The sequence below is a fragment of the Aythya marila genome (assembly GCF_965140915.1).
Source record: "Aythya marila genome assembly, chromosome: 3".
NCBI classification, from domain to species: domain Eukaryota; kingdom Metazoa; phylum Chordata; class Aves; order Anseriformes; family Anatidae; genus Aythya; species Aythya marila.
The window spans coordinates 69,968,567-69,985,202 of record NC_139044.1 but is presented as its reverse complement, the minus strand read 5'-3'; the positions used below and the strand labels follow the sequence as shown (position 1 = coordinate 69,985,202).

The 16,636-nt window shown below is 36.6% G+C and overlaps 1 protein-coding gene across 3 annotated transcripts in view; it reads left to right on the top strand.

Moving 5' to 3' along the window:
- ATG5 (autophagy related 5) overlaps positions 1 to 14,974 on the top strand; it is a 79,489-nt gene extending 64,515 nt beyond the window's left edge. For all 3 annotated transcript variants that reach the window (XM_082758200.1, XM_082758201.1, XM_082758202.1), the window contains exon 8: positions 12,038 to 14,974. In XM_082758200.1, coding sequence (XP_082614326.1) covers positions 12,038 to 12,174 — 137 coding nt within the window. In that variant the 3' untranslated portion in view covers positions 12,175 to 14,974. The remainder of the gene's footprint in view (positions 1 to 12,037) is intronic.
- The last annotated feature ends 1,662 nt before the right edge of the window (positions 14,975 to 16,636 follow it).

Below are 16,636 nucleotides of genomic sequence, written 5' to 3'. Positions count from 1 at the left end.
ATGCAAACTGTTATTCACTGACAATTTAAAGCAAAGAAGCTACCTGTGTACCAGATAAGCAAATAGATCCTATTAGATCCTATTCTGCCACTCTTGGTGTTGGGGATCAGTATCCTCAGATGGAAGCGTAGTTGCAGAGCCAGCTCTCTGAAATCATAGCTATGCGGACAAATATTCCTGGTATTAATATTCCTGGTAATATTACTAATGATATTAACTTAGTAAATTCTGTTTGCAAATGCTGCATGTATGTGTTTTATGGAACTAGTTTTTTGCTTTAAAATGGAAAAACTTTCTGGATTCTAAAGAAAAATATTATATATAATGTTTTATTTAATTTATTGATTATAAAAAAAAGATTAGGTTACCGGACAAACTCTCTCTAGAAAGGAAGAGAATATGACAGTCGATCATCTGTGAAGCTAACTTTTCTGGAATTCAGTTATGGAAAAAATAAAATGAACTATTACAAATGAATTTTCATCAAAACTCTGAACAGGTATCTATTTTGTGACTTTATTTAAAAAGTTACTGTTCAGTGTAAAGAGCCCTACAGGTATTCCATTACTATTTTATCAACTCTTCCTAAATTTTTCAAGACTAAATTCTTTAATTGTATTGCAGTAGCGATCTCTAAATACTTTAATCTACTATCTGTTCAAAAGAACTTTGGTATGTGTACAGAAAAAGATATTTCATGTGTGCAAACTATATTGCCTGCTCATTACAGAATTTATTTTTCAATGAGTAAGGGCCCGGAAGAAGCTAATGTAAGTATTTTAGCAAGGGTTTGTATTTCTCTGATAAACAGCACTCCCCTTCTGTTTGTGATCACAGGATGAAAGCTCTGTAAGCTTGTATATGTACATTTTTACTGCTACATCATGTAGTGTGCTCTTAAGATTGAGATCTCATTCCCCAGGAAGCATTTCTGTCTAAGATTAATTGCCCTTTTAAAATCAGTGTTTGATGTATTCCTTTGGCTATATCCTGACTCACTTTAACCCTCTTTGACCTGACCCCACTGACTATTACCGCCATGGCTGAAGCAGAAATCCTTCAGCTTGATGTATGCAGTACAGACTTGAGCCTGTGGTTTTTCACATCGATGGATTCAATTAGCTGGGTTTTTACTGATCAGCTTAGCAGAGGTTGAAGAATTTGTCAGACATGGAACAAAATTGTCCATACTTCTGGGTTAATTGGATGAAAGCTCATCTACATTTTCATGTTTACTTTGCCTGTGAAGTTTACTTTGTTAAACGTCATAATAATATTGCTGGAAGTAGCATTAAAAAGGCAAAAACAGTTTATTTTTCTCCAGTTAAATAGTGAAAGGTGCAAAACATAAAATAGCAACCATTAGATCTCTGATCTGTGTGTATCTCCTATCACTTCTCAGGCAAATGTTTTTAAACTATAATTATGTCTGAACGTCCACTTCTGAGGTTGATTTATTAAACTGGGCAGACAAACTAACAATTATCATTGTGGCTTGATGAAAACAAGTGAACTTGCTGGACTTTTCTGTATTGACTGTTGTTTTACAGCAACAGCAATCCTTTGCTTTGTCTTGCTAGGAATAGTTTATCATTTGAGTAGCCGAAAAGTTCATTATAAAAGATGGACGATCACTACAATTGAAGAATATTTGCAGGCATGATGTGAATTATAGTAACTTGTAGTAACATAGAGGTTGAAAGTTCAAGAATGCCATTAAAAACCTTTAAAAGTATATGCATGTGCATATGCATAGGGAATATATAATGTGATTGTATAGAGAATTTAATAGTTAATTGTTTGGGAAAACCATATGATTGAAAACAATGACATTATAAAAATCCTCATGAACTATTAGCAACAAGAAGTCTTTTTACAGCAAATTGATTTGTAACAATCTTTAAAGAGAAAAAAAAAATCTTTATCAGCCATTTCCATTTTTCAAGAACCATCTTGGTTACATTTAGCTCCCCATCTGTGTACGGAACTAGCTTTAATTTCTGAAGGTCAGCTGTAGAAAGTTGAGAGGGAAGGGAAACCTCAAACTCAATTAAGGGCATGGTACATGTAAGGGTTAACTCATAAGTCAATGTGTCTGCAGTTTTAAAAGCTGCACAACTCCTAAAAGTGGTTTGGCTTTCTCTCAGCAGTGGGAAACATTATGGATGACTTGGGCTCAATTTGTCATGCATTCAAATGCTTGTCTCTTAATGCACACCTTGTTTGTTCCCTGTATATAGAAATGTTTTGTACGGTAAATGGACGGTAACACAATTTATGTTGAACTTTGCTTCTTTGTTCACATCTGCATAGCCAAACTTAAGCATATTGCAGGAAAAAAAAAAAAAATCAAGTTTCAGTTTTGAACTTGAGTGTATTAAGGCTGAGGCATGGATGCTGAGGGTGGGATTCATTCTTAGGAAGAATGTAAGACGTAAGAATATTTTCCAGTGGTTTGCTTATAAAATATCTCCCCCTTCCTGGGGCTTAGGTGTTTGAGAAGCATCTCAGGCTCAGTCACTGTAAGGTCTTCTAAAACCTTTTATATGCTAACATGTTAGTGGTTCAAGAGAACCGTTTTTGGGTTGTCATAGATTAGCTTGGAATTACTTGCAACAACCCCATTAAAAGCTTCTATGATATACACAAGATTTTTTAATTATTATTTTTATTAAAGTTAAGCTTTCAATTCCATACTCTAACTGCTTTTCCATTCCACTGCATGGACTTCTATAGAATGAAAGATCCCCTTGACTGAATTAGATGGTATTATTGTTACTGTTTTGGACTGCATGGAGAATACTTTAAAAATAATAATAATAAAAAAAAAAAAAATCTGCACGTGCAACTTGAACTTACTGGTATTTGAGGATAATTTATTCTCTAATTCTGTTTTAATGGAATAGAAAAATGTTTGCATACTATGTGGCTGCTGTGATATTTGAAGCATAACTTGTGTTATGCTTCAAATAATTGCTTTATAACTGCTTCTAAAGTTGTTTCATAACTGCTCTAAAGCATGATAAACATTTGTGTGGGGTGACTAACTTAATCCACATTGTTATGTTTCAGAACTGTGGCTATCTAACCTGGGGTTTGACTTGAGGTAGAAGATGGCAGGAAATTGAGAGGAAAAATTGCATGAAGAAAATGATGAATAGGGGTGATGCCCAGTATTTGGTTTGTTCAGAGTATTTGATGATACTTAATGTAGATGATAATGTTGTATATGTGATTAATTTCATTTTGAGGATAGAGAAAGCTAGGACTGCTAGAATATAATCCAGGGAATGTGATCATACTAAATAACGGTGACAAGGAAACTCTTTCCTCTCCTTTAACTTACAAATGTCTAAACTCCAACAGGAGATGTTTATGTCCCAAGAAGATCATGTAGAGATAAACCAACTGGCCTGTGTTGAAACTATGTAAAGAAATAACACAATAACACTGTTCAAAACATTTAAAGCTCTAGCTCAGTGATTGTGGACTTCATGGCAGTGTCACAATGGAGGAATACTTAAGATGTTTTGCACGGTTACTCTTTTATAGTCAGGTAGTAAGCAAAACTGCTTTATTTGAAGTTAGCATAGTCCAAAAGGATAGAACTGGACCTAAGACGCTGTAGCTCTTATGGGGAGCTCTGGTAAGATCAAGGCATGAAGGTTGATATTGAGCCAGATGATGTGAATGACAAAACAATCCTTGGTGGAGAGAGATCGATATTGAACTGTTTATATTGGAGCAGAACAAAATAAAAATAATGAGTTAGAAATTATCTGCATGGGGTTGTTCAAGTCCATTAAAATTTAATGTTCCTTTAAAAAGAGATTTATTTTTTTTTAAATATAATACACAGTATTGGATTTTATTTACCATTAATTGTCCTCGAGGCCGGGAACTTGCTGTAGTTAAAAGAAGTCTGGTTTATTTGTGTAAAATATCCAGAGCTGTGAATGTATTTAGGAAGACTGTGACCTTCAATTTGAGCAATTGAACTCATGTTACTATGAATGGTTAAAATGAGAGAGAGATTGCTGCCGGTTAACAAGATCTACCCGGCTGTTAATCTATACTTGTACTGGGCAGTTGGATTACATCCAGGAACTGAAATTCTTCAAAATGCTTCTTGTGTTTGGAAAAACGTTTATTCCTGATACGTAGTAATTTTGAGGAAGAAGACTTGTTCTGACCAATGTGTTGAACGTGTGTTTTGTGTGTGAGTTCTTCACCTGAATCAGCATCAGTGGCTTTCCCCAGTGCTGGCAGGATTTGTTAGCAGGAATGACAAGTGCTGTGCCATCGTGTCACACATCAGCCTCTACATTTTTGAGGTCAGAAGGAACCTTTTGTTGTGGCTAGGCTATTTTAGAGGTGGCTTCTCAGATTTTTTTGCGTTTTCTCATTCTTGGTCAGAGTATACTGAAAAGCATATCTTGGCAGTTGTGACCCAACATATCATCTGTATTTCTGTTTAAACTGATAATTACCCCCCAAAATTAGGAGAGGGGAAGGGAATAAGGGTTTTGTTAGCTTATGCACGATTAAGGCAAAGTGGAAAGTATGTTAAGATTGCTGTGGGAGTGAGTCGCTTATGGCAATGGTACCTACTAGTGTGAATAGCAGGGTCCTTTCTGCATTAAAGTCATTCGCAGGGAAGTAAGAAGAGCCTTTGATGTGATGGTTGAAATACACTAGAGTGAAGCTCCTGAAAATTGATGAAAAGATTTTATTGATTAAAAAAACGTATTCCTAGTTAAACAATTTTAAAAGTAAAAACCCCTGCTCAACAGAATGCGTATAGTGACTTTAGACCTTAAAGTTATCGCTGCTTAAATATTTTGTATCACTGAAGAAACCTTTAGTGTTCCCTGCCTGAAGTACTTGTGCTGAGCTCATTCAAAAGAGCAATGATTGTTTGGCCCTGAGACCAACCTCAACTATTTTTTTTTTGTCTTCACCCCATAAAATTGCATAGGTATTGAGTATCTGTTAGTTGAGAAGGCAAGATTTGTTTAAAACATAAGTTTCTGTATTTGAGACGTTTATTTTGAGGTCATTGCTGCTGTGCAGTCTGAACATCTCACCATATTTCTGTACTTCGGTTGCTCTTACACATGCACTTGTTAGAAATGGATTGCAGAAGTGTTCCAAAATGATTTGAGTTTATAATTGGACAAAGTTGAAATAAGGTTTTAATTACTAATTTATTTTTAAAAGGTACTTAGGAAAAGCAAAGCATGAATAGTTGATTTATAGACGGGTTGACTTCATTCCATATCTAGGTTTGCTGGCTGAGCAAAGAAATAGTCTGCTATAAAGGAAAAAAAGATACAATATCTGGCTAAAGTAACTGTAATTAAAAGTAATGTGAAAATGTTAATAAATACTCAGGTTATTTTTTAAGTTTACAGATATTTTAATGAGCATATGTGATTTTTGTAGCATGTGCAATGAAAGCAATTGCTTTCCTGTAAATGGTATCTAATCATTGGCACTTCAAATTTCAGCTGTTGGAATTATTTTCAGTTTTGAACAGGTTATTGTTGAGGAGCTAAATGCTGTTCATTAGTTTCAGTGCTAATAGTTGAAAGGTCCCTGTATCAAATTGAAACCTTGCTGCCAGTATTGCAGTTTTGGGTGTGTTTTTTTGTTGTTGTTGTTTTGTTTTTTAAGTAGGTAGCACCTCTTTAAAGCACACAAAGTAAAGCACAATTATAAAATGCTTGTTTATTTATATTCTACTTCTGGTGCACAAGCCACTGGAGTACTTCAGGTCTTCAGACCACAAGGCTTGTCTGGGGCTGCCTCTTCTCTGCATATCCTAAAGTAACCATCCTGCCCCCCATAGAGAGGGGAGGGATGACTCCAACCACCCTCTTTTTCTTTCTTACCACCTGGGATTGCAGATTAAAACACAGAAGCTTTGGATTTATTTGCTTGCAGAACAGTGTGGTCTTTTGGAAATCATTGTGCACAGTTTCATGTGCAGTCCTTTGTGCTAAACCAAACATCTAGTGGTCAGAAGGAAATTTTCACCTTTGCCTGCCAGGGACTTACCTTCAGTTTCGGCTTTAGGTTTTAAAAATAGTCAATATTATCTGTCAGTGATGGATTTAGTAGTTGCCGCTGTGTGTGAAAAAGACTACTGAAGGTTCTCTGTCTGTAAATATTTTCCTAAGAGATGCTAAAGAGATTAAAGTCTTTCCCCATGAAGATGTCAGTCTGTCTCTTCAGATTCTGAGATGTCTGAGGCACCAGCTTCGAGCACACATGGTCAAGGAGTGTTCTGGCTGCCCAAAGTACCTGCACCTAAAGGTCTGTGCTGCTGCTTGGTGATCTGAGGAGCAGGAGAGGTGAAAAGGAAAGTGCCATAGCACAGCCACAAAAGGAGAACTCTGCTTCTTGTAACACAAACACAAGATGAGTTTTTCTACTGTGTGGTATAACCCATCAGTGGGAATACCTTTAGTATCATGTAATCCAGAACCTATGATGTGTTTTGAAGATAAACAAGCAAATGTTTATGCCCATTTCACAGCAGAAAATGCTGGGAACTAATTCTGTTACGTTATTTCTAGGGCTGCTACTACGTGACATTTTCTTTGTTTATTCTTAATCCCTATACTTTTCAGTATAGTCCTGTCCAATGTATTCCTGTGGCCAAGTATCATGCAAGAAGCACGTTACTTGAATTTCTAGTTTTTAGTACAGGGTACTGTTTTCTCTTTTTGGGCTTCTAAAGCCAATTTAGAAAATGGTGCAGGCCTGAATAAGAAGGTGGGGGTTCTGCATTGTCCATTTTGATGACTGCAGGCAGGTTCTGGGACATGCTATGCAGAGGTCCTTGCACACAGAGGGTTCTAACTGAAGCACTCCAGGGAAATTCTTGCTGAATCCAGAGTATTTTGTAATGTCTATCAGTGAAAGAATTTAAGCCAGATAAATTGCCCTGACAGGTGCTTGCTAAGAGGCCACAAGTCCGAACAGAAGCGTTTCATGCCATTAAGGAATTTTAAGTGGAATTTTAAGGGATTTGGGGTAGGTGAAAGGGAGTTTCTAGCTGCAGCATTGGTAGGCGTTATGGTGTTAATATGGGTGGAAAAAAGGCTGAAATGCGCACCTTTGCCAGAAGTAGTTCCTTCTCACCATTCTGTTCCTGGGCACTTGAATCTTGGAAGCAATCTTTTTTCCTTCCCTCCATCGTCTTTATTTCTTCCTTTCTAAATAGAAAGACGATTCAGTAGAAAAAGTGTATTTAGATTGCATCAGGGGTACGTATGACAATCTGAACTGATGCTGAATAAGCTAATTCTCTTGTTCTAATTTTGAGTGTTTTAGTTCGCAAGTGATAATTTATGTGGTTAAAGGAAATAGAAAACCTTACCCTCTGTTTGTTACCGTGACACTACACGTCTTCCTACCTTCTCTGAAGATTGCATATTTTCTATTCTTCGTCTCCTTCCCTCTCCCCATCGTTATTGAACCCAAAAGGTTTTTAGAGGAAGCTCAGGATCAGTGAGAGCAAATATTGCATTAGGGCTTTCTCCTTAAAGAAGGGAGGGGGGACTTAAAGCTTCCTCAGGATGGAGGAGTGCTTCAAGCCTCTCTCTCAAGGACTCTTTTGAAATGCAACAGCCACCATCTCCTGTTTCCTTCCAGCAGATGCCTATCTGCAAGAGTCCTGTACCAGTGCTTTCTTTGGCTGGATCTCGGTGGTTTCCTGATCAGGAGTGCTTAGGCAGACATCTATTTCTCTCCATTGTATCTCAGCTGCCAATTTCTCTGTGTTCTGTACAGAGTTGGAAAACTTCTGACATGGCATGCTTTATTAGCCTTGGTCAGGTACCTACTTTGTGTTGCAACACTTGAGTTAGGGCATCTAAATTAAGTGATCTGAAATGTCCCAAGCACATGTTGGTACACAACAGGTAACCACAGTTAGGTGCCTGTGTGCCTTCTGCAGATGGAACATGGCGAAGTTTTACCAACAAGCCTTACAATCTCTGCTTATCATTGGCCACTGGTGACTTTCAGGGGCTCGTAGTGGCTTTTGAATTCATGAATTTTCACAGGGAAAGCCAAGGAAAATCACTTACTCCTTTGACAGTCACTCTGGTAGAATGCGACTTAATTTGTCTTGAAGCTTTTCTATAAATGCTAAAACATTTATCCCATGTACATCAGTTCAGTAATCTAAAAAACATTCTGATCTAAAAGTAAATAGTTACTGTGTACATACACTGTAAAATTTTCTATGAAATATTTATTGCTGTGCTTTCATTTTTCTGATATTTTCACTTCATCTTCTTCCTTAATTTGCAACAAGATAAAAGAAACCATCTGTAGGTCATTTGATACCTAACACGTAACCCAGTTCTATCTTGACATAAAAAGAGAAAAGTCAGTGGGATGACTAGAAGATTTTAATTCACTTCTTTTAAGAATATTCTGTTTTTTCTTCTATTACATTACAGCATATTGTGAAATGAGTACTGACAGTTATGATCCTACCAGGTCTGAATCCCATGCAATACAGATGAGAGAAGCTATTAGCTCTAATTTTTATAGGCCTGGTCCAATGGCATGGCGTTAATCTTCTATGTAATTAAGTTGTTTAAATCTTATGCTACTCATTTAAATATATTTTGTGTTTAGCAACTGGTATATGGGGTAGGGAAGCAGAGGACAATCCTTTGTATGTCAAGATGCATACAAAGCAATCTGCAACTCCTAAAAGCCTACAAACAGTAATGGAAATAAAAATATGATGCAGATCTGTTGCAGATACAAACCAGGTGGATGAAGCTTTCATGAGAAGCTAACAAGTCAACCAGAACCCAGATCAGACTGGTAATGGTCAGTACTAATTAGGCAGGCGGCTGTTGAGAAAATGAGTATTTGAGGCAATTTTTAAAATGTATTTGCCATTAGCATTTTTTTTTTTCTGTTACATACATGTAAGGTGGAGGAGCCATCAATGGAAGAAGCTCTCTGGTTGTGATTCAAAATGGGGAAGTTATTCACAACGTGGAAGTTGAAGAAAGTTTGGTAAATGCAACTTAAGTGAGAGTTTATGGTCCAAGGAGGGGAGATGCTGAAGTAGAAACAATAGATTTTGTGGAAGAAGGCTACAATGAATACAGAATTGGTAGATAAGATCTCTTTAGCCAAGCCTCAAGGGGAAAAAAAGAATTAAGAAGTGATGCTTTCTCAGAGATAGTACTAAGGCACAAACAACGCTAATGCAGAGATGTAGACTCTAATTACACCATAAATTCTTCATTGACCTCAGACTTTCTCAGTTTGCTGAGGAACAGAATAAAAGATTTGTATGAGAAAGGGACAGCTAGGTAGGGAAAGGTGTACGGGGGCACCCAGATGATCTGCATTTCATTTTAAAGCAAGAGGCATCAAGTTAGCGCACATATGCACAAGGATCCAAAAATATTCTGTTGCATAGTAAAAGTAGTCAAGGAAAGAGTTCATAAGCTTTTTGTACAGTAGCAAGAAAACGATAGTCAAATTATAAAGTTTTTAATCCATTGTGGTGCAAGTTTTTGCTGAAAACAGTCAGGTACGTATAAGTGGCTAACACAATCTAGACTAAGGTTAAACTGTTCATACACGTGGAGTAGTTAACAAGGACGTGTAATAGCCAATATGCATTTTTCATGAGCAGAATAGTTTCAAATTAATCTTTTGTTTTCTCTTAATCTTCTTTTAATTTGTAAAAAGCCTGGCATTAGATCATAGTGCATCTTTGAAAGTAGTAAAGAAGCCATTTTTTGGTGAAACTTTAGAGGTACTAAATTGACCAGATAATGTCTATGTGCAGAGTGATTGCAAATGATTCACTGTTGAAAAGGAAGAAAACTGAGGACTGTCTTGACCATACTCTTAATGTTTCCATCATTCAGCCCATTAATAAGAGCATTCTTACTAAATTTACAGATGAAAGAGTTGTATGAATAACTACAAGTTGTATTTAAGGACAGGATTCAGATCTGGAGGAAGTGGAAAATATAATTGTTTTTAAGAATATGCAGAGTAACATTTAAATTGTTTTAATATAAGGTGTATGATCAAATTTTGCAGTAATGCATCCCTTATATTGGCATGTAACACAAAATTCTATGCCCTGTGATTATAATTTAACTCTTGTTAAAGTTTTCTCCAGAGCTCAGCAGGTTTTTCCCCCATTTTACAATGTCAAAGTCGCTGTAAAAGAAATCTGGAAACTAATACCGTTTTTTCTGCCATCTCTGTATGCAAATTAGTTCTTTCTGGCAATTAACTGATGTTATGAAATGCAAATACCTGTTATCAACTCTGTGGCCAACTTATAGAAAACCAAAATTTGATTTTATTTTGAAAGTGTTAAATATATATTTTTGGCAATTACTTCATATTGATATTATTTGGATGTTGCCAGCTTCTCAGCATAAAAACTTGCTTACTGAGATCTTTCCTTTTGGCATTTAAACTCCTGATTGGTAGTTTTTTCAGCCCAATAAATACCTGGTTTGGTTGGAAATGCCAGATGTTTATTTTACATGATGTGCTGTGATTTCTGTCCCGTCCACAATAAAACCAGAAGCCAGCAATTGTTTATGCTTAATTTAGCATGATAACATATATAACTGTGCCATCTAGAGAATCAAGCTTTCTATGTTTAATCAAGAATTTGTACAGAATATGGTACTATATGTAGGTAGCCTGTAACTAATGTATAATGCTGTATTTTAGGCACACAACTGTCAGCTTCTGCAGTAGAAGTTATTACTGGTATAAAGCCAACAGTATATTCAGGGATGGTTGTTCCTAGAATAATGTAGGCTGTGCTGGCATCGGTAGCCAGCTAAAATACAAATACTTTTTCAGGCAGCTGTCAAATCATTTTGGCTACCAAACACAAATAAGATTTTACCTCTGTTACCAAATAGGAATTGCTCTATAACTGGGGGAGCTGAATGACAGAGCCAGTAATGGTACTTCTACTTTGTAGGTTCTGCTTTTCCATGCAACTCTTGGGCAGCACAGTGCTTTGTTCTGTCCTGTAGATGGCAAGGGGATAAAATGCCAGTTAGAGAAGGCAGTGATATTTCTGAGCACTGACTGTGGTAGGTCCATGTGAGAATGCCAGAGTATGGTATAAAAACAGAAAAAGGTCACTGCTTTTCTTTTCTCCCCCCCCAGCCATTATTTGGAGCATATTCTAAATGCTCTTCTCATATCATGACTCTGAAATAAATTTTAATTTATTTTTTTTTTTAGTTCACATTTTGTGACAGTTGTGTCAGCTGCTTTAGCTGGTTCCCATCATTTGAACCAAAGGATCAAAGTACTTGCATCCTCCGGGACAAATATAAATAAAAAGAATTGAAATATTCTTAGAATATATTCTTGTCATACTGGGAATCATTTACCAACATAGCTTTTCCGAGAGATGAAACTAAGTGAGAAAAAGCTGGTGCCAACTCAGTCTTCTGAGTAACTCTCTGTACTATTGCTAGAGACTTTAGTAAATTATTCCTAGTAAACAAAATTTCTTCAGCAATATTACATATGTTATGTATATGACATAGTACATGTAGTCCGGCTTTTTCAGCAGAAAGCATGTACAATATTAAAAATACAACTTCCCTGGTAAGTTTTAAGAAGCCTAATATCTCAAGTATGGTCTGCATAAAATTTGTATGGCTTCTGTCTGGGAGAGATGGGTATGCCTGAACTGTGTTGACACCCAGCTGCAATCGCCATAGGAAAAAACTTGCAACTAGTGAAGAAGAGAGGTGCTTTCGTTAAGTTTCATTTTTACCCAACTTTTTCTTGGAATTATTTAAATGTAAAGTTTCTGTTTTAGATCATACAAATCTCAGCTTTCTCCATACCAATATTTCCTGCTTTTTGTCCTGTTTAAGGTTGAACTCTGTAACACCAACTCAATCTACTGTAAATTAAGTATAGGTAAATGTTTAATATTTCTGTGCATTTTGAGTGGTATACTAGTGGTTTCTCTTTTTCTTTGAATTAGATGGAGAGAAGAAGACCCAAATCATGATTCATGGAATTGAGCCGATGCTGGAAACACCAATACAGTGGCTAAGCGAACATATGAGCTATCCAGATAATTTTCTTCACATTAGTATCATTCCCCGACCTACCGATTGAACCTTGGCTATATTGGTATGAGGATCATTCTCGAGCTGGAATTATAAGGACACGTTAACTTCTTGCTTCAGTCAGTCTTGAGAGAGGCAGCCTGACCAGAAAAGAAAAGAAAAAGAAACAAAACAAGAAGTCCTCACTGCTGCAAGCCAAACAGGAAGAGAGATCCTATCATCAGATAAGGGCAATTGGGCTGATCTTATTTTGCATCACCGCTGCTTTTCTTCACCGCTGTAATTAAACTTCAGTTGCGATATGAAAGAATTTACAGGACCTCTGCAAGTCTGCTGTTTTCTTGTAAAATATAATGAAGCTGAAACTGTCAGCCGACGAGCAAATGGAAATATGCCACTCGATTGTATTTCTGATTAACAAATAAACAGGGCTATTTCCTAAAGCGGTAGTGTTTCAACTTTGAGAGTGGAAACATTGGTTTAATTTTCTAGAAAGTTAGACACTGAGAGATTTAGTTACCAATAGCTTTTTGTAAAAGATCAAATTACTGTAAACCCATCTTTCCTTAATGAGAATTTCATGTTTACAGTATGTGTATTCGTATGCAAATGATCTTTTAACTTTGATAACAAGCAGTGAGAGATTTTAAAAGTAAACCCATGGCATGTTTTGTCATTTAAAAACTTGCACAACTTAATAATTTACAAATACTTTTGATTTGTATGCTGTCACTGAATACTCCAGTATGTTTATTATTCCAACCAGTTTTCATAGACTAGCAATGATGTGGGATAATTTGTCTCAGGATTTGTCATGGCATTTCTTTGTTTTCATCTATTTTTTTTTCTGTGAGAATATTTTCTTACATTAGTTTAAAAAGTTTAAAAAAAAAAAAAAAAAAGTAAACGGATGTTGCAAACTATTGTATCCTGCTGTTTATTCCCATAGAGCAGAAAACAGTTAAATCATAGAATGATGAACAGATGTATTGCTTTTTAATAATTTTGAGTTTTGGAAAGCTGAGGCTTTTCCAAGCTAATACTTCCCTGCATCTGAGTTTAGTTTTCTACTGTGGTCCCTGGGCAATCAATCTGAAATTTGAAAGGTTAGAATCTCATTGCACAGATTTTTACTTATTTTAGCAGATGTATTTTTAGGTTACTGGGTTGCTTTGTTTTCTAAACGTTTCTTACCATTACAGCTGCTACTAGGACCCTACCATTTTTTGTGTTATGTTGAATTCATCAAACTGTGCAGTGTTGCTTTCTCTACAGTTTCTGGTTGTTTGTGGCACGAGGCTGTGTTTATAGTAGCCATGTTATCAAGTATGTCAAATATTATCAAATATGAAGAAAGCATGACATTTTTCTATCAAAAAGAGTAGCTGTTGAAGTTCCTACTTAAAATTTTAGCTTGCAAATGTCACGATAACTGCCGCTGTTACTCTCATTCTGCTTTCTTTCTGTCCTCCCTTTATGGGAGGATGCTTACCTGCAGCTGAAAAACAACAAAATGGAAATCAATCAAACAAACAAAAACTCTTTTAGAGGCATGGGGTCTCTCTGGGTGAGGATAGAACCGAGGCTGGAAAAGCCCAAAGGGCAGAAAAATGTCAATAGAACAGATCAGATAGTGTTTTAAATGTAAATGAGGAAATGGCATTAAGGAGAAGGAAGGAAAAAAAAGGTAATAGGGAAATAAGCATAAGCTGTATTCTGCAGGTCATGAAGAATCTTTTAAAAGAAATGAAACATGCTGATCTGTGTTTATGCAGAATTGTAATACAATATTCGTATGGGGGGTGATTTGGTTGAATTATTCTGATTTCCAGTTCTGTTTGGAAGTTCTGGTACAGTGCTGGATTGGCATTTATAAACTTTCGTAGGCAGACACATCTAAATATTCTGGAGAATTTCAAAGTCCTGCCAGTGGGTAAAGCAAATATTTTGTAGTCTTCATATTGAGGGAAAAAAAAGTCTTTTGTAGAATTAATTTTTCCATTAATCAGGCTGACGTTGTTATAAGAGGCAGTACATTAAAAAGTGTAAAGGTTGTTTCCTTCATTTGAAGGTAAGTCGCTGGCTATTTTAATGCACGTTACACCAGCAGTTTAAGTAGAGAGTGCTCTTCTCATGGCCCTTATTTGCTAGTAAATCCAACTTTAAAGGCCTAGCGTGAAACAAACAAATAGCCTGGCTTTAAAACATACTCGTTCCTATTAAATTATTTAAACTTTATTAAAAAAAAAAATAGAACAAAGTTTGAGTCTGTCCTTATTTCCAGCTAAATAAGGATTCTTGTCATGGGGTGACAAAGCATTTAATTAATACTTAAGAAGCAAAAGCTGCTTAAAGAGCTGGTTAGGTGATGCGTCTAAACAAAAGGACTACATCACAAAAATGAACTGGAGTCTTTGCTACCTGATTCTAATCACATTTCTATACTTTCTGCTGCTTAGTGGGTGAATAACAATAGCAACAGGAGGGGCATTGTGGCTTAATTAAATACTTCACTTTGAAATGCTGCAACTTCAAAAACAAAACAAAAATAGATCTGGTCTAAATTGTTCAGAAACTAAAATACTGCTCACTAAACTTATTTCAATGCTAATAAAAAGTGCCAGGTACACACATACACACACACACACATACATTCTTCTACCTTGAGAATTTAAGCACATCCAGTGAGCCGGTTAAAGCACAATTTTAGAGCAAAAGGCAGAGTTTTCACTGTATTTCATGTTTGGCAATGGCTACTTTGGTTTTTGAATATTCGATGAAGAAAGAGTGAATTTTCCAGTGCTCTTTGATCTTTGATACCACCGACTGTCACTCAGCACGCTGTCAATCAGCACACAAAGCCATGCCTTTTTATTAAAAGCTAGAAATTGGTTATTTTACTTTTAAGTCATTTTTCTTGAATTCATTGGGGGGGGGGGGGGAAGCACAGAAAATAAATTTGTACAGGTGAAAAAAAAAGAAAAATCCGAGGACCTTGTCCCTACTGGGAAGAAATCGTACTTGGTGTTTGAAGGATGGGTAACTGTGAAAAATGAAGAATTAGGAAAGGTGCAGAATTGAATACTCAGACTGTGCTTAGGGACAAATAAAGGATTTCTGCTGGAAAAGGAGTAGAAAGACCTAGGTAATCATGCAATGGTGTGTTATGCTGTGCATGTAATTCTGGCTTCACATTAAGCACAAAAAAATCAGAAAAGGGGGGAAAATTATTTGTCTGCAGGAGTTCTCTAGTGGGATATTGTGTGCAGTTCTGAGCTCCCGTGTGCAACAAGGAGAAATTCAGACTGGAACAGGGACAGTGCTGCTTTAGTGGCAGAAATGCAAATACTGCTGGGAATACATAGTGGTGTAATTAGGGAATCTTGCAGGAATGTGAAGAAAAAAGTCTCAAGGACAGATAAGACAAAGGAACGTGCACTAGGAATCACCCATTAACAAACCTCTGGAAAGGAAAACTACTGAGCTACTTCCAGTTACTTCACCACCATGGGTTTTAGGAGCGGCGGAACAAGCCAATGTGAGGTTAATTACGAAAATGGCAAGAGACTAGGTGACTGAGAAAATCCTTTCAGTTCTGTGTCGTGACAGCCAGATATCTATCAGCTGATGAAGACTCTTGATCATCGCTTCCAGTATTGTTTATATGTTGCACAATTATGGCATTTTTTCATTTCCTTTCATGGTGAGTGACATCCGAGTGAAAATCCATGTCTGTGGCAGTGATGGTAACTTGTGCTAGCATTTTCTTTTTTTGATTTCTATGTTTTAGAAAACGCACGTCAGCTGCACGAGTGTATTAGCACCCTCCTTGAAGACTTGTAGGGCTAAAAAGCCACCCTGCACTTTAGGGAGTGTTTTAAGCAAATATCACAGCTTGCCAGTGGTAGTTTGGCAAATCAAGGGGCTTGATAAGAAAAGAACAGATGAATCCCTTTCGTGGGTGCTTTCCAGATTGAATGTTATATGCGATAATGATTTTAAATTCTTGAAGCTATCTAGTTGTTTGCCTGCAAATTCAGCAGTAGCTTAGAGAATGCATTTACTCATGGGGTACTCCATGCAATTATGCAACCAGTCTGAACATCGACATCAGCCCAATACTAATATTGATGCAATCAGTTGGTGCTAGAGAGGGTGGTTGGGAGGGCTCCTGAGAGCGCTGTTGTTCTGGTGTTGCAAACAGACCAGGTGCAGAGTCTTCAAGCAAAACCAAAATTACTTTGTAAGGTGGTTACTGAGAAAATAACGTTATTCAGATCTGTTTTAGCAGTCCCTGCTTATTTGGATGGGAAAGAGATTCCTGCACAGAGGCTTTTAGAACATGGTGTCACATACAGAATGCATTTCTGCGTTAAAGCAGGTAGGCATCTGTTGTGTGCTAAAATTTCTGGTTTTGAGGCAGGGAGGGTGACATTTCAAAATGTCATGCTAACCCTGACTAATATCTCTTTAGAGAGGTAAAAAAGATGTGAAGTTTCAAGTGTTCAGAA